This window comes from Notechis scutatus, chromosome 1, assembly GCF_049901735.1.
Source record: "Notechis scutatus isolate UNSWTSFEM ecotype Mainland chromosome 1, rNotScu1.2, whole genome shotgun sequence".
NCBI lineage: Eukaryota > Metazoa > Chordata > Lepidosauria > Squamata > Elapidae > Notechis > Notechis scutatus.
This window is the reverse complement of record NC_142009.1, coordinates 242078498-242097410: the sequence shown is the minus strand read 5'-3', so window position 1 is coordinate 242097410 and position 18913 is coordinate 242078498. Positions and strand designations below refer to the sequence as shown.

The 18913-nt window shown below is 44.1% G+C and overlaps 1 protein-coding gene across 4 annotated transcripts in view; it reads right to left on the bottom strand.

The window, feature by feature from the left end:
• Positions 1–18913, bottom strand: part of TSG101 (tumor susceptibility 101) — a 48019-nt gene that overhangs the window by 14317 nt on the left and 14789 nt on the right. For 3 of the 4 annotated variants that reach the window (XM_026668308.2, XM_026668307.2, XM_087951075.1), the window contains exons 6-7: positions 16754–16820; positions 2029–2126 (exon numbers count right to left, since the gene is read on the bottom strand). In XM_026668308.2, coding sequence (XP_026524093.1) covers positions 2029–2126; positions 16754–16820 — 165 coding nt within the window. Of the gene's footprint in view, positions 1–2028; positions 2127–7251; positions 9804–16753; positions 16821–18913 lie in introns of those variants that run through there. The other variant, XM_087951065.1, reaches the window with a different exon arrangement.

Here is an 18913-nt window from a genome sequence, read left to right as displayed (position 1 = left end):
CTGTTGCTATGTGAAACATTTGTTGAGTGAATTTTGTTCCATTTTATGACTTTTCTTGCCACAGTTATTAAGTAAATCACTGCAGTTGTTAAATTCTGACTCTGCTTGTCAGGAGCTCGCAAAAGGAGATCACAGGATCCCGGGACACTGGAACCGTCATAAATATGAGTCAGTTACCAAGCATCCAAATCTTGATCATCTCACTATGGAGATGCTCAAATGGTTGTAAGTGTGAAAAACGGTCCTAACTAACTCACTTTTTTCAGTGCCTTTGTAACTTTGAATGATCACTAAAACTGTTGTAAGTTGAGGACTACCTGTAAGCTGTTGTTGTTTTTCCATACTGAATAGTATCTTCTTCTTTAGTATGTGGAGAGGAATAGTAGACAATGAACAACGCAGTAGCAGATAAAGTTGACCATTCACTGTAGATCTTGAAGATGTGAAGATCTTGAAGATTTTGTTGACCCCTTTAGAATTTCCACTGTTAATTAAAGTAGCCAAGGTATGACTATCTTCATGCTTAAACACAGCGACCATCTTCTGGCTTCAAAGAGGCAATTACAAGATTTTTTTAATTGTAAAAAAATCCTAAATCCAAAAGATTTGTGTAATTACAAACCAGTATCCAATATACCACTTTTAAAGCTATAAATAAGCAGCTCTGGCAGATTAACCTGAACAATTTCAAAGGCTGGACTAAAACTCTGCACCCAAAAGTCTTTGAGAAAGTCCTCCTTTTTTGTTGAGACACGAGTTCAGAATGCAGGAGAAGGGCTTCCTCCACGATGTTATGGAATAAATTGTCTTGGGCACCATATTTAGTTCCGTCTTAGTTTAAGATTTACTTCTTTTTGTTTTTTGAAGATTTTATAATTATTTTAATATTAAGCATTTAATTAAATCTTAATAGTTTTCTTTTTTCTACATTAGCTGCCTTAATAATCTTGGCTGAATAGGAAAAGGGGATATAAATACATTCTGGCTTTTCAAACTTACATAATGGTGCTGGACAAAATATCATAATAAGGAAGTCAACTTGACCTGGGCTGCTCTCTGTACTAACGATGCTGTGCCTTTTAAACAAATTTTCCTGCTTACTTCTTGGGAAGGCAAAGTCCCAATACAGATGAACAGATAAGCCAAGGTGTGGTCATAGCTTCCAAATTTCTAGGACTTTTTACAAATGGATTTAATTTTAAATGCACTATTTAGTCCAATTGCAGTAAGAATCTTTTAGTCATGTATGGAATAAAAAAACAGCTGCTGATCTGAATTTTTATCTGACAGAAAATAAAATTTACATATAATAGTCATACATCTATTGAGTATCTATCCATGAAACTGGATATTCATGCTACTTCTAACATGATTATCTGTTCAATAATACATAAAGAATAGAGATCTGGAGGCCTGAAAATGCATTGAAGAACATATTGAAGATACTTAATTCAAGCCTATTCAAACAAATTTTCAGCAACATTGACTGTCAAGGTTTCCTATGTTTAACTGTAATTATATTCACTAAATTTAGCTGCAGCATCACTACTTGCATTGTAGAGATTACACTCTCTTTATTCCTATGTATTTGTTAGCATGTTAAAACTTCTCCCAAAATCTAAATGTCAAAACTTAAGATTAGCTGCCCACAGTAAGGTTAGAGAATAAAACAATTACGTAATTTTGTTATATTTGCTTTTTAGCTTTAATTCATTTTTGGCTTGCTAAGGTGACAAGTTTCAAACGCATACAAATTTTTATCACATACAGCAATAAATTAAAAATAAAGACTCTTCATGAGTGAAATAGCAGAAGTCATTAATTGTTTTGTAAATCAAATATTGGAGGAAAAACAATACATATAATATATGAAGTAGTAAAAAAAATCAAATACTGTTTTTATGATAGGTTTCTTTTGTTGCTATAGTCAAATCAATGATTTCTATAAATGTAAGTATTTTGGTTTGTATATATGCAGGTGCAAATTTCATTTTCCACCTTTGAAATGATTATTTTGAAATTACTCACCCACAGTGGTCACGGGAGGCTGAGAAGGATAATGTGGTGTGCTGGTTGTTGCTGGAAATGGCCCACTAGGTGCAGGGTAAGGGTAGACTGAATAACCACTTGACGAGGAAATGAAAGGGAAGACAAAATAGGATCATTGAAGCTTAATGGATTCAGCTATGATCAGATTACAATTCAATCTAGTGATAAATTAATTGATGCTTATATGTTTGAACACTACTTCATGTTATTTTTATAAATTAATATTACATTTTCAAACTCGTGCTCAAAACATTTTAAGGAAAAACACCAAACTCAGCTATTCAAGGCTTAGTCTATTGTTAACTGTTTTCATTCTGCTCTGTTACTTTCATGAAAAGAAAACTCGGTAATCTTTTAAATTATATCACGGACACCAAGCAGACTCCTATATCTCCCGGAAGATAAAATGGGTTTTTTTGCATTCTGTATTTCACATACAGGTGATCAAAATGAATTACTACTTTTTAACAGAAAAGTACACAATAGAATGCTACAGGAGGATAAAGAAAACCAATAAACTGACTATGTTGCAAGATTTATATTAAGACCGTAAGTGCTGAAAACTTCCCTAGTAATTCACCTAACTGTGCAGCCATTAATTAATAATTAAAATTAAAGAATATTCAAATGAATACAAATAATGCAGCCCTTAGTTTCCTTAAAAAACACTTTAAATTTGTCTAGTGTTTAATTGTTGGATGTTGCTGAATTAGAAGGCTGAGCAATGTAATCCAGCATGATCAGCAGTGAAAAGGTTTCAGTTTTACCGCAAAGCCACAAATTTGAGATCTCCTTTATACATTTCAGAAATTCATAAGGAAAGGAATAACCTTGCATTTCCCAGTACCATTTTGTATCGTACACTGCTGACTCTATCCCTAGACCTAAATGTGAGAACTGCTCACATATGGGAACCTCATTTGCCTTCTTGTTGTGTACATTTGCAAATACAATTGCATGTTAGTGTGGCATCGCAGCAAGAACCTGGGCAAGGATTTGTTACAGAGCACAATCATTTTTGCAAACACATGTGCCTTACATATATACATACATTTTTTGACACTGAACCATATCTGTTTAAAGAAAACCTGGTATCCCTCCAAATATCAGAGAAGTTCTAAAAGCTTATTAAGACAATTGAAGTAGGTTAAAAACATATATTGGCAATGATAATCAAACACTAAACTGGCCTTGCGAATAGATGGGGCGTTGGTTCTTACCTGATACGCCCATTCTCTGGGAGCTGTGAAGAGCATCCAGGCCCGGATAATACTTCCGTCTGTCGTTCAATAGGCTAAGAAAAGTTCTGAGGACCCGCCTCTTTGCTGCTTGTCCCCAGTTTTGGCGACATCGAAGTGGTAGATAACACCGTTGTCCTTCCTTCACCCTTGCTCATCGTGCTTGACCAGGAACAGACCCAGATGGACATCTGGGTGGGCTGGATGCTCTTCACAGCTCCCAGAGAATGGACATATCGGGTAAGAACCAACACTCCTTTCTCCAGTAAGCTGTTCCAAGCATCCAGGTCAGGGACATACCCAGGGGTGGGATTCAAAAATTTTTAACAACCGGTTCTGTAGGCATGGCTAGGTGGGTGTGGCCATGTGACTGGTGAGCGTAGCTTTTTTTTGCAGCACCCTCCCTCCTGGGTCTCAGGCAAGCCTCTTGGTGGGACGTTTTTTGCTCCCAGACATCCCTGGGGCCCAGGAAGAAAAAAAAAAAACAGAGCATAGGGGGACATAGTGCAGCACCCCCCTATACTCCATTCTTGGGCCTTGGCGGGTGGTTTTTGTTCCCAGAAAGCTTCTCTGGGGCTCAGGAAGAAAACCAACGGAGCATGGGGGGGCGCACAGCACCCCTCTACACTCCATTTTTGAGCCTCAGGCAAGCCTCTGAGGGGGGGGCATTTTTACTCCCAGAAGGCTTTCCTGGATCTCAGGAAGAAAACAGAGCAGGTGGGGGGGCGCAGCATACCCCACCCTCCCACACTCTTTTTTTTTTTTTGCCTCCCGGGCAGTAAGACAGTGAGGGGGATCCCGGCACAGCTGATCATCAGAACAGCTGATTGTCGGGAGGGGGAGAAAAATACCTTAAGGAGTAACTGGGTGGGGAGAACACAGTCAGCGATGTTGGGCATGTGTGCAATGTTGCGCATGCGCGGTAAGGACTGACTGGGTGGGGAGGGGAGGAGCCATCCAGGTTCTGGCCCCGTCCCTCCCTTCCGAACTGCACAGAATCATAACAACCAGTTCTATAGAACCAGTCTGAACCGGTAGAATCCCATCCCTGGACATACCCAAGCTGGCGTGTCCTTACGGGAGGGTCTCCGTCTGGTTTGGAGTCTCCCTCACCGTATGAACTCTTTGTAGGACATGTCTGCCAAAGGCGGCCTCTGCCGAGGCAAACACGTCTAGTCTGTAATGTCGTACGAAGGGCGACGGTGACGACCACATTGCCACCCTACCAATTTCTTTGATAGAGGCTTGTGTCGCCCAAGCCCTGATGTGGCCGCACTCCTGGTGGAGTGTGCCATGGTTCCCCTGGGCACTGGTAATGTCTGTAGTTCATATAACTTTGCAATCATAGCCCGAAGCCATCTGCCCACCGTCGAAGCTGTGACTTTCCTCCTCAGGGTCGAGGGTTGGAACGAGACAAAGAGGGCCTCCATCTTTCCGTGGGAAACAGTCCTGTTGATATAAATGCGGAGGGCCCTTCACCCATCTAAGGAATGTCATTGCCTCTCTAATGCATGAACCGGTCTAGGGCAGAAGTTGGGGAGAATCAACTCCTGCTTCCGATGGAATGAGGAATTGACTTTGGGTATGAAAGCCGGGTCGAGGCGAAGAACCACCCTATTGGAGTGAAACACAATGGTCCTCCCTCACCAAAATGGCTGCCAGCTCAGATATTTTCCTTGCGGAGGTTATAGTCACAAGGAAAATCATCTTATAGGTTAGTAGGTGGAGACTGGTAGTTCTCAAGGATTCAATGGTGTTTTGGTGAGTGCTGTGAGAACCTTATTTAGATCCAGGTGGGGTATCTGTGGACCACTGGGGGTCTTAAATTGCTGGCCCCTCGTGGGAAACTACATACTATCGGATGATGAGAAACTGTAAACCATCGCAGGAAAGGACTGAGGCTTGGGCTGCTACCTGCCTACGTAACTTATTTGGGGAGAGCCCTTTGTCTAATCCCTCCTAGAGAAAGTCCAATCTGATTGAATGTTGGTCAGCCCCGAGATATGTTCTGCCTTGATGGAGTTGAGATGTCGCTCTTCCCAGCAGCAAACCCCCTCTGCCTCCCTCATGAGGGACTTTGAATGCATGCCTCCCTGTCGATTTATGTGGCCACATTGTCTGTCAGGAGGAGGACATGCGGTCCCTGGATCTCTTGTTGGAACTTGCAAAGAGTCAGATGAGCGGCCCTGAGTTCCAGCCAACTGATATTGTGAGTTAGGTCTATTGGAGACCAGCAACCCTGGGCTACTAGGGACTGGCAATGAGCCCCCCAACTGAAGAGGCTGGCATCGGTAGTAATTGTTAATCAGTGTGGCTCTTTGAAAAGGCAACCCGTGGTGATGTTCCTGGAAGTCCACCATTGGAGTGATAGAAGAACTTTCGGTGGGACCAGGACCTTGGCCAAGGAGTTGCTCCTGCCTGATCTCTGGAAGGGGAACAAAACCATTGCAAAGACCTGGCATGGAGGTGGGCCCAAGGGACTATTGCAATACAGGAAATCATCTTTGCCAGAAGTCGAGATAACTGGGCCAGGGGCACTCTTTTGAGCAGGGTTCGCCAACCTTTTGGACCTCAGGGACCACCAAACTCATAATTTTAGATCCCAGGGACCACTAACTGGTTCTGTGGGTGTGGCCTATTTGTGGGTGTGGCTTGATGGTCATGTGACTGGCTGGGCATGGCTTGTATGTAAATATTATAAATATTTATATAAATATTGAATTTTTTATAAAAAAGAGCAACTTTTACCCAAAATCAGGCAAAGCAGGCAGGCAGATTGAGTTGCTCACAGAATCATTCAGTGATCTACCTATCTGCCATTGGCTAGCTCAGTCTCTCAAATTTGCTTGCCGTGAGTCTGCACTGAATTTGCTTGCAAGCAAACCTTGAGTCCTAAGGGAGGTTCGACTGTGCTTAGCTAGAAAGCAAGAAATCCAACCATTTCCTGCTTCCTAGCTAATCTAAATCTCCCAGCACAGCAGAACAGATGATGGTCAGAAAAAGGAAAAATAGCAACTTAGCAGACAAGTTTGCCGGGTAAGGAGTGAGTGGGCGGGGAGGGTTCCTGTGGGCCATATAGGCTGAGCAGCCTTGTGTTTCTGTGCAGCCTGGATTAATTGCTTTGGGGGGTGCTCCAGGGATGAGATTTCTCAGCGGCCCACCAAAATTTTCTCATGGCCCATCGGTTGGCGACCACTGCTTTTGAGAGTCCGAATACAAGTGGACAAATCCCTGATGCTGGCCTGTCGGTTCGGCAAAAGAAAAACCTCGCTTGTCACCGTGTCAATTATGACGCCCTGGTGCAGAAGTTGAGTGATAGGTATTAGATGGCTTTTGGCCAGGTTAACTGAAAAGCCATGGTCCCAAAGGACTCGGAGCATGGTTCATAGATCTATCTCTGCCTGCAGGTGAGACGAGGATTGTATCAAAATGTCTTCTAAGTAACTGTTGTGGTTTGCTGGCAGCATGTGTGAACGGCTGAGGTCTCTGAGAGTGAGGCCTTGGATGAGGGGCCTGTGTGTGATGCAGGGAAGGGGCCAGAACTATCGGAGAGTGGGGTGCTTCCTTCGAAGCTTGTGCAGTCTGGCAGCAGTGATGAAGAGGGCCCCGAGGTTTCTGTGCTCAGTGCGTGTGCGCACAGGGCTGCTCAAAGGAAAGAGCAGCTGAAGCAGCACAGGTGATTCGAGAGTAAGGTTGCAAGGTGATGGGACCTCCTATAAGGGATAAAAGCCAGCCTTTGGGGTTGGCTTCTTTGCAGGAAGCAAAGAAGTTCTTTCAATTCCAAGTTCTTGAGGAAGTCCTGTCTGTTCTGGTTCGTATTTGAAGATTTTTGATTTGGAATATTTCACTGCAGTTAATCTTGTATTCTTTGCAGCCTTTCGTAATCTGAAAGGGCTTGCTCTTATCTGGGACAATTAGTTTTAATGACTCTTTGCTGTGAATGAACAGAATTCACAGAGACGCATTAAAAAGGTTTGCTTTAATATATATTTCGTGTTTCTTTGATTTGAACGAGGCTTGGGTCAGAACAGTAACATTGCAGGCGAACCGGCATGCTCTTGAAATGTGCCGTTAAGGCCGCCAACACCTTTGTAAAAGTCCGGGGAGCCGAAGCCAGGCCAAATGGTAGAGCACTGTACTCATAATGGTGGTTGGCATAACAAAACTGCAGGAATCTACTGTGCGTAGATCTTATAGGAATATGCAGGTACGCTTCGGTCAGGTCCACTGAGGTCAAGACATCTCCCTGCCTGACATTTAGAAAAATAGATTGCAGGGAACTCATTTTGAACCTCCTGTAAACTAGAAAGTGGTTCAGATGCTTCAGATCTAGAATCACCCTCCACCCCTCCGAACTCTTTGGAACCACAAAGAGGAGGGAATAGAACCCCTGCCCCTGTTGATGTGGTGGGACCAGATGAATAGCATGGATCTACAGCAAATGCTGAATCACTGTCTCCATGAGGTCCCTCCTTGTGGAATCCCTTGACATAGGGCATGGCATAAAAAAGTTCAGGGGTGTGGAGAGGAACTCCAAAGAGAGACCTGATATCATATTGTCCCGGACCCAGGTAGTCATATCCCACTGATCAGGAAAAAAGGTCAGCCGGCCTCCAATGGGAGGGTTAGTTAGGTGTTCATTTGGAGTGACGAAAGAATCTTCTCCCAACGCCACGAAAGGGCCTCTTAGCCTGGGCTCCTCGCCTGTTTCCGTCTCTGAACGCTGCCCTATCAGGTTGTTGTCTCTGATGGAAACCAAAGGACCTTTGGGTTCTTTGGAAATTGTTTCCTCGGTAAGGGGGTCGAAAGGAAGTCCCCCGAAAGGATTGGGCAGGACGGTAATTGAACCTCCGGGACTGGGAAGGTAATATCTTTCTCCCGTCCTGTGTCTCTACCAGGACAGGATCCAAAGCGGACCCAAACAGTTTGGTCCCATCGAAGGGGGCAGCTGCCAACTTCCACTTATGTTTGTTATCCGCCTCCCAATGGCGGAGCCATAGCAGTCGGCGGGCTGTGATTTGGGAGACTATGGCCCGGGATGAGAATTTTACCGCATTGAGAGTTGCATCAGCGGAAAACTGCGTGGCCGCCACCAGGTTTGCTATGTCTTGGTGGGCCCTAATGTTAGTGACTGGAATGGAGTCCTGCAGGTGGCACAGCCACTTTAGGGATGTTCGGGTGAAAAAAGACGCGGCTGTGGCCGCCTTAATAGCCCAGGCATTTGCCTGGTGCGCCCTACGGAGTGCTAGCTCCGCCCTCTTATCCTCCAGTTTCAAAGCATTCTCCGTCTTACTGGGAAGGGTGGAAAAAGGTGCTAGGGCCACCACTGGTTCATCAACTGCTGGTAACTGAAGACACCCAGCCAGGTTCGGAGCAAAATTGTAAAATTTCCTATCATAACCCGTAGGGTTGGGACAGGAGCTTGTGAAAGTCCACTGTCGTCGAATCGTATCCACAAACATCTTCGGGACTGGTGTGACCTCTGCCTCTGCAATTGGTTCTGAGAAAATTAAATCATCCGACTCTCCCGTAGTCAAGGCGGGCTCTGAAGGAGTTGAAGGGTTGTCAAGGCATGCAGTGTTTTTGGCCTTGAACAACAATGACCTAAAAAGATGCGGGGGGAACAGTCCTATTAATGTTGGCTGTTCCGGAGCTAGCCCTTCATCCTTTGACATATCCTTGTCTAGTTGGCCCTCTGTCTCCGATGGGGAGGAATCGGTGTCCTCGGATGAAACAGGAGAGTAAGGGTCCTGACCCTCTGCAGGTTCCCCCATGTAGTGCATGGGATGAGGTGGCGGTTGAAACTCCTGCAGATTTCCCATCGGGTGCATGGTTTGGGGTGGTACCTGGAAGTCAGGGGGATCCGCCCTGAGTTGCATGGGTTGAGTTTGCCCCTGTTGTTGGAGAGGGCTTGACATCTGAGACCTCATCTGGCAGGTCTGTTGTAGACCTGCGGCGATGCCATGTCTGATCGCCTCTGACACCCAAAACCTCATAGATGGGGGAATGTCCTGAGGTAGGAATTCCTCTGCATGGAGCCCCGCTGCAGTTGGGGTGAAGGTAGCCTCAGGTGCTAACCTTGGTCTCTTGGTTTGGTGAGCCTGTAGCCCTGTTGGCATGGAAACAGGGAATATTGAATCAGCTGCATTGCTGATGTCTGGCCCCAGAGCCTGAGGAACGAAGGCCTCAGGTGCTTCTATTGGTGACCAAGGTAGAGCTCTCAGGTTGTCACCACCCCTGTTAGTGACCAAAAGATCCAGAGGTGTGGCTGAAAGATCCCCAGGAGAAGGTAGCGCAGTGGCTGGGGAGACTAATTGTCGATTTTTTTCAGCCTCCTGAAGACTCCTCTCCAGCTGTTTCTCTAGTGCCTTTTGGTGGGGTTTCTCATACTTTTCCACTGCCTTCAAGGGCTTCTTGGAATAAGAGGCCTTAGCTTTGTTTCTTGTCATCTCTCTGGCAGTTGTTCTGGATCCTGACTCGCTGGAACAAACAGAGCCTTCTCCTTCCACTGCACGCCTGGAAAACAGGTATGTTTAATAGGAATATGGCTATAAGGTTGTGACTATTGGCACACCTGGGAGTCTGCTCAGGCATGCAGGCAGTGACTATTAATATTATTAGTTCCTTGCAGAAAAAAAAATTAAAAAAATTCCAAACAATTTTTTTTCCTGAAGTTTAAAAATTAAAATCAAATTCCCAAAAATAAAAAAATAAAAACAAGAAAAAAATTGAAGCTGACCTGTCACAGCTGAGGGACCAAAATTCCAATTTTACCCTCAGCCTGTAGCTCCCTGGTAAATAGTCTCTTAATAAGGACAGTTTGTCAGCACAGGCTGACAATGGCCTAGGTGCGAACTGTCAAACTGCCCCAAATTACCAAATTTCAAAAGGCCGGTGTAATGGCCTCAATGCAATCCTCTAGACTGCCTTGAGGTGAGTTGAGGTGGCTTGCTTGAGAGCTTGTCACCAAAAACAGCTGAACTGAAGTAAGAGATCTGCTTAGTACAAAAGGAGGGCGCCTTCCTTGCTGTTTAAATTTTGGCGTGAAAGAGGCAGATCCAAAATGGTGCCGGCTACTGAAAACTGCCGGTGCAAAGTTTAAATAGTTATGGGCAGTCAAGGGAGGCCTCGGTGCGAGTGGAGAAAAAAAAAGGAAGAAAAAGAGAAAAAATTAACATTCAAAGGAATGCACCGAGGAGTGGAATCGTGCCAATGTGCTTCTTGCTCAGGTCAGCTTTATTTTCGAAGCCTCCTGATGTTAGAAAGAGGCTTCCGCGGTGGAATCGAGCTCCTTACCTTCGTGCCGCTATGGCCTGCTGTTAAGGGCCTGCTGCAACTGACAAACAGTTGTAAAAGCAACGTCGGTTGTCAGCGTTTTTACAAAAAAAGGAAAAATCATCTAAAAAACATACTTAAACATTTTTAATGTGATATGGAAATGAGGTTTCAGATTTCCCTACAGATTTTCTACCCAATTTGCAAAATTTTGAAGGTGGAGCTACTGGATATGAAGTAATGCATCTTGTTCAACCTTCCGATCAAGCAACATCTAAGTTCTGTAGCAGATCTTGTCCAAAGAAAAATTAGCAAAATAAAGCTCAATTTATTTAACTAATTCATTTATCTAGACCAGTGATGGCGAACCTTTTCGGCACCGAGTGCCCAAACTGCAACCCAAAACACACAGGGGTGGGATCCAACCGGTGTTACAACCAGTTCAGTGAGCGTGCATTTTGTGCACGGCCATGTGCTGTGTGCGCGGCCACGCCTGATGTGCGTGTATGCACAGCATTTACAAGAAATCATCAGCTGTGACGCCCAGACAGTTGACAAGCGCTGTGTGCACATGCGCAACATTTGAAAATCCTCTTTTTTCCTGCTTTTTCAACCTCAGCTGTGCTGTGCAAAGCAGCTAAGGTTGAAAAAGCAGGAAATAAAGGACAGCCAAGAGCCCGGGCGAGTGGGCCAAAACAGAAGCAGAGAAGATCAGCAGAGAGAACCTGTGCTCTCTCTGCTGATCTTCCCAGCTACCACCTCGGCAGACCCCACCACTGCCAACACGGCGATTTAACCTGAATAATGTTTTAGTTTAGAAAAAAATTCATGCGTGATCGTCTTTTCTCTGAAAAAACAACAACACAGTAACAGCACTTTCAATGATACAAATAACTTTTTATTGAAATTAAAAGTTTGCATTTGGCATACTTTTGATTAATGTGACTTTTGCTCTTGTACGCATGCTGATAATTTTTCTATCCTTGGTTCATATTTTGTAAATTTGAGAGCAACACATGCTGCACTCAGGTCATCCATTAATCTGTTTCTTGTGTCCGATTTTATATAATTTAAAGCTGAAAACAGCTGCTCACAAGCATATGATGATCCAAACAAAGTAAGGAAAGCAATCCCAAGTGTTTTCATTGGTTTAAAATTACTTGGCAGACAATTCCATGTTGTGTCTCGGAGGTTTGAGCCTGCTTTGTCAGAGGTCGAGGACTTGGACAATGAGGAAGAGGAGGATTTGGCTCTGAGGTTTGAGCCTGCTTTGTTAGAGGATTTGGAGTTGTCTTCCTCCCCAGGACTTTCCTCTTCGGCAAGGCCTTCCTCCCTGATTGTGCCTCAGGTGTCGGCAGATAACCAGGAGAGCGTATCAGAGTCTCTGACTGAAGATCAAGCTGAGGAATGCTGGCTTGATGCGAGGCAACGGCGCAGGAAGAAGTGCAAGTTGCAACGCAGAAAGAAAGGACGAATCAGAGACTGAGATGAGGGACTGACACGCCCCACAGGGAATAAAAGTGGGTGTGTTCGTTCTGAGAACTTGTTCGGGACGTGTTAATTTAGTGAGAGAAGCTTCAAGTATCCTGTGTGCGCTGACGACTTGTGATTTATGTTCCTGCTTTATTGTCGGACTTGGCAGACAGCTTGTGTGAGACTGCCAAGAACCTTATCAGCTTAAGGAATTTAACCCTGAAATTACTGGACTTGCTTGCTTGTTTGTTTTCAGTTGGGAATTTGGACTTCTCACCTCGTTGGTACAGGTGAGACATAACAATTCCATAATTTAAGGATTTCATTTTCAGAACTGTGCTGGCATTTGCCATCCTTTCTATATTCTCAAGCATTTCACGCAGGTCACAGAATTTATTTTTCCACGTGGAGATTTCTTGGAATTCCAATTTCCAGATTTTCTAAATTTAACCAGTGTAAGAGGAAAGATTAAGTTCTTCAAATTTGGCTTTATCTGGAGAAGTAAGAAAACACAGAGTTGTTTCCATCTTGTGGAACTGTAAAAACCTGTTACTAAAATTCACCTTTGCAGCTGCTACAATGCTAGAAAATTCCTTGTAGGTTTCCTGATGGCTTGTAGGATTGTCTGCAAATGTTGCAGAATTTTCTAAATGCATTTTTAGATTTGGAAAATATTTCAGCTGCCCACTTTCAAGGTCTCTTTCAAAAACCTGCAGTTTTCTCTCAAATGTTTTGATATCACAAAACATCCTTTCTGCTGTTTTCCCTAAACCTTGCAGTTGTTTGTTCAGTGCACTGAAGCGTACTGTAAAATCAGTAAAAAAAACATGAGGTTGGTAAGCCAGGCCATATCAGTGAGCTGTGGATATTCCTGCCCTTTTTCATTCATAAACAGCCTGATTTCATCCAAGCAGGCTACAAATCTCTCCAGGACTCGTCCTCTGCTCAGCCACCAGACATTATTATACATCAGTAAACAATTATACTGTGCCTGAACCTCCTCAAGAAGTGCTTTAAACTGACGAAAATTCAGAGCATGAGCCATGATGTAATTCACTATTTTTGTGATATCTTTGAGTACATCTTCAATTTTTTTGCTGCTTTTCCTGGCACAAAGAGCTTCATGATGTATAATACAATGAAACTGAATGACTTCATGCTTTGTTTATTGTACAAACAACTGTATGAAACCAGATGTTGCCCCCACCATAGAAGGTGCCCCATCACTGGTAATTGAAACCACTTTTTCTGGTTTTATGTCTTGTGACAAAAAAGCCTCCATCACAGCATTGTAGATATCTATTCCTTGTGTTCTTTGAGGCAAAGACACCAGTTTCACCAGCTCTTCTCTCATGATGTCACCAACAGCATAACGGAAAATTACTGCTAGCCTTGCATGATTATTTACATCTGTGCTTTCATCCAAACACATGGAGTAACAGGCTGCCTTTTGTAAGTCAGTGGTGAGCAGCTAACTAACATCACTTGCCATGCACTGGACTCTGTCTTTAAGAGTATTTCTGCTAAGTGGCACCTCAGAGATACGTTTAATAATTTTATCCCTGTTTGGGAAATCACGAAAAAGGGAATTACTGCCAGACAACATGGCCATTTTGATAATATCCCCATGCAAGAGGGGCTTACCATGTTTTGCTATGCCCAGTGAAATTTGAAAACTGGCAACTGTCAGATGATTTGTTCTGGAACGGAAGTTGGAAAAAATAAGAGTCTGGGAGTGATAATTCTTCAATTTCCCTTCAATAAACTGTTTTCTTTCAGTTGCACCAAGTTCAGCAACACTTTTGTGGTTGGTCTCAAAGTGCCATATGACACTTGATGTGTGACACACAACACTTTCATTACATAGAATACATAACGTTTTCCCACTGCGTCCAATCACTCCAAATAACTCTGTCCAGGCCTCTTGGAATGATCTTCCACTACCTGTTTTTGCTTTTTTTGCTGCACTCATTTTTGGGTATTCAAGACTGTCTTAGAGTCTACAAAAACACAAAATTCTGGAATTAAAGCTCCATTTTTTAAGCTAAAACTTAATTAACACCTGTTAGTTTTACTTTAAAAAAATAGCTTTGAGTAGTTTGAATGATTGACAGTGTGAGCCTCCAAAGGTCTGAAAAATATATCATTGATTTTTCTTTGGCATTTAAACTAGATATCCAATGTAAAAAAAGTGCATCAAGGAGGGACTGGAAAGCCAGTTCATACTGAACTGTACTGGGTTTTTTGTTGTTATTTGAATAAAATGAAAAGAAAGCAATCCACTATTCGTACCTAGGATAGGGAAAGAGATGAAATCTATTTAAGTGTAGAGAATGCCCCATTTCATCTCTTTTTCCACACTACGTACAAATACCGGATTGATTTTTTTCATTTTATTCAAATAACAACAAGAAGAGACCCCCTCTTCCCTTTCAGGTGGGGTAAAATGAGGAGGGGACTCTTGTTTAGATAACCCCCCTTTCCCATAATAAGCAACATCTCATCTCTCCCTCTCTTTCTATCTCTCTCTGTCTCTTTCCCTTTCTCTCTTTCTATCTCTTTTTCTCTTTCTCCCTTTTTTTCATCTCCCTTTCTCCCTCTTGCTCTCTCTTGCTTTCTCTCTCTTTCATCTTTCTCCCTTTCTCCCCCTCTCTCTTTCTCTCCCTTTCTCCCTCTCTTTCTTTCTCTCTCTGTCTCTCTCCCTCTTTCTTTTTCATCTCTCTTTCTCCCTCTTTCTTTCTCTCTCTCTCTCTCTCCCAGTTCTCTGGCTATACGCACTGTTGCCTGGAGATGAACTGAGGAGGGAGGAGGGCAAAGCCCTCCCCACATGGCTCCTGAACTGACACCTGTGACAGAGGGAGACCAAGAGAAGGAAGCCAAGCTTTGAATTATCACGGGCATTAAAGTACCCGGCAGCGGCGCTTCCTTAGCCCAGATTGCCAGGTGAGAGAAAAGACATCAGGCTCCGCCCCCACAAAGGGGAACAGCAGCGATCGCAGACAGCCCTGGCTGGCTGGGAAGGGGGACCCTCCTCCTATTTCCCCAACTTTCCCCCCAGCTGCTGCCTCCTCGCTTTTCCCCTCGGCCGCAGGGCTAGCCAATCGCCGTGAGAATGCGGCTCCTCCTGTACACGGAGAAGAGGCACTGAGAGACGAAGCGGGAGGGCAGAAGGGACTTTCAGAGGGTAAAGGGGATTAAATCGCAACCTTTCTCTGCACTCAAGGGGAGGTGCTTCAGGTGATTGTGGCTTTCTCTCCTGCTTAGAAATAGAAGTCCTGCTGATCGGGATTTATTTTTTTTTTGTCTCAGAGCTAAGCTAAATGAGAACTTTAAACAAGACATGGGTGCGACTGGGCAGGGATGGGCGGGGCCAACCAGGGCAGGGGTGATTTTTATCCTGCAGTCTGCCTAGCAGCCTCCCTAGCAAACCCACGTTATGGCTGCTGTCTCTTGCCTCCGTGCGTTGAGGAGGCTGAGCAGCAGCGGGAAAAGCATGGAACTCCTGAGCCACAGGAAGCGGCTGCCAGCGATGCCCTCAGATGCCGAAGATGTTGCGAGGGGGAGGCTCAACCCCACCCCTCAGGAGCCACAAAGCGCTTGCCGCCCCTCTGGTCTTCGCCAAGCCTCCTCCTTCCTGCTGGGAGTGCGAGCGCTTCTGGTGAGGAGGAAGAGAAGCAGGGTGGGAGGAGGCTTAGCAAGTGCCAGAGAGGAGGCGAGTGCTTTGCAACTTCTGAGGGGGGGAGAGTGCAGGAGATTGTGCCCTTCCCTCGCCGGCCAGGGAACACCTGGGAAGGGCTCCCATGCCGCAATCTCCCACGCAGTACCCTCCTTCCCTGTTTATCACTCCTGTTGCCAACACAGGTGTGCTGCGGACCGGCCTTTCCTGGTGGCGGCGGCAGCAAGAGCGGGCCAGGGACGCAGGGATACTCCTCTCCTCTCTGCTAGAATTGCGTTCTGGGCAGCATCCAGCCATCCATCCAGCCCTCCCCCCAGCCCATGTGGATCCTGGGCCTTTCCTGTGGCATCATTAAAAGCCCCCGGGGGCGCAAGGCAGGCAGACACAGGAAAGCAACTGGCGGCAGCACTCCTGACTGGCAAGGGGGCAGATGTCCTGGGGCTGTATGCAGGCACTGATGGCACTGACAGTAAGCGGGCCAGGAGCGGGAGCAGCTGGGCCTGGGCTGCAGCAAGCAAGCGAGTGACGGTAACAAAGTCAACAACTTATCAAAATTTATGCAGGACATAGCAGTCAAGCGAGGAGTCAGGGCAAGCAAGCAAGCAGTGACGACAATGACAAGCAAGGAGCGGGAACCAGAGAGCAGCCAAAGAACCATTAGGTTCTGGAGGCGGGAGAAGCAGATAGGGTGCAGAGGGGTGAACCAGTGGGGCAAAAAGTTAAACAGTTTGGCTGGATTTTTTTTGCAAATGGGATGGGGGAGAACAGTGTGATCTACAGACCCAAAAATCAGCTGGGAGGCACGCGTGCGTGGTGGAGCTGAGTTGGGCCGACAGCTTGCATGCCCACACATGCCATAGGTTCGCCATCACGGATCTAGACTTATTAAACAAACAGTAACCCAAAAAGAAAAGTTTTGCATTTGGATATGTACATATTTTTGAAACATGTTTCCAGTAGACTAAGTTTCCATCTCAGAAATAGCACAACAGAGCATAATGAAATCATTATGTTTCTCACTGTGCAAGCAGATTTGTTTTACCTTGGGTTAGGAGCTGGTCCAGGAGGAAAAGGAGAGATTCCACTCGGCATTCCTGGCATATAGGAAGCTGGGTACAAAAGCAATTTTGCAAACATTATCAGTCTGAAATAACTTTACATATTAAAATATTATTTTTATAGTGCAGAAACTTTTGTAGTAGTAGATAATAGGCTAACAGTTTGGAGAAGGCCATTTTTTTTAATCAAATAAGATTTTAATAACATAAGACTTAAGAATTTATTTGTCATTACACTCGCTAGCGGGTGCAACGAAATGAGGTGCTCTTCCACAAAGTAAACTGGACAAACACCACTAAAAGAAAAAAATTGAACTAAACACAACCAACCATACAATAATCTCTATGCAATTTAAAAATGTAAATACCCCATTACTCTCAGCCATTTAAATTCCACAAAAATCTTATGACCCTGCATTCAAACTCAAAACTGCACTTGGATAAAAACTGTTCTTAAATCTGGTCGTCCTTGTTCTTAATACCCTAAATCTCCTTCTCGATGGTAATATACAAACAAAGCCTTACTGAACAAAGTAAGGACTTGCTAGAAGCAGTCCAGAAATAAAACCCAATTCCTGGAACCCATTAATTCCTGGCTGAATGCCACAATAAAAGTTGATAGGGAAAATAACTATTATAATCAAACCACCTCATATTTTAAAATATTCCGTTTGTGAATATTTATAAAAACAAATGCTTCGAATGTTTATGACACATTCTATAGTAGTAATAGACAATATGATGCCCTCTGAGAACCCTCTGGCATCCCTATGACCTTATTTTCAGGTTCAGTTAATAAAAGCAGGATGCTTGATGATGTCAAATACCAGTTTCTAGCACCATCTTTATTTATATGAATGTATCTGCCTAAAGAAATTGAGAAAATAAAAATGATGTGCGGTTGCAGTTTGATGTGTTACTTGAAAATATGTCCTTCTATCCAGAAAAAAAAGGGTCAAAGGACAAGTAGGATAGATAGATATTATCTTGGCAGAGTGGAATGAATGAAATGCAGCAGCTACACTACTGCTTTCTGGGTAACAGTTATTTTATGAATAGCTACCTCCAGTTAGGGAGCTGTTTTCTGTAGTTTTGTCCACATTTTAAAAATCGCAAACATCTACCAGGCCTAAAAGCTCATTCTTGGCCTATAGCACAAAACCTAGAGCCATGATGGCAAAGCTATGGCATGCGTGCCACAGGTGACACACAGACCCATTTGTGCGGGCACGCAAGCCCCAGCCAAACTTATCTGCACTGCACATGCGCGTGCCTCCTAGCTGATTTTTGGCCTGTTTGAGGCCGTTTTCGCCCTACCGGAGGCTCGAGGGAAGCCTCTGCAGCTTTGGGAGGCCGAAAAACAGGCTTTCCGGAAATACCGGAAGTGCCAAAACGGGCCTGTTTTTCGGCCTCCCGAGGCTGGCAGAGGCTTCCCTCGAACCTCTAGGAGGGCGAAAACAGCCTCCAACAGGCTGAAAATCAACTGGGAGGCACGCATATGCGCAGTGCAGGTAAGGAGGCGGGACAGGGATGTTGCATATGTATACACAGGGGGGCAGGGCACATTGCATTGTGGGTGCTGGCAAGCATGCATTTTCAGCACACAACAACAAAAAGGTTCGCCATCACTGACCTAGAGTATACAAGCAAAAATCTGGCAATACAATGAAGTTCCTTTTAATTTTTTCCACTGCATTTCTTAAAATCCACTTTAATATATGAGAAGTGACAATGTTGATCTTGGGGGGAAAAATGAAATTTAATGTATTAAGTTTAAATAATATCTCCCATATGCCAATTTAACCTACTTAAACTGTATTTTAATCCTTTTTTGTTATAGTTTGTTACTTCATCAACTCTTGTTTTATTTAACATCTAACCTGAATAAATTTCTGGAAAATTTCAAAGCTTGGTCATTAATGTGCAATATTCCTACAATTTGTAAAACTTTACATTTGTATTCAAAGTCCTTCATTAACTAGAAGATGTTAAACTAGTGGATAATAAATGCTTGACTGACATCTACTGGCAGAGATACAGTAATCAATTCATTATGAAGGTGCTTGGCAGTGCATCTTGAAGATTTTACTGCTGAGGGATCTAATAAGAATAGATTTCTACTGTATGTAACACAGAACCGTATT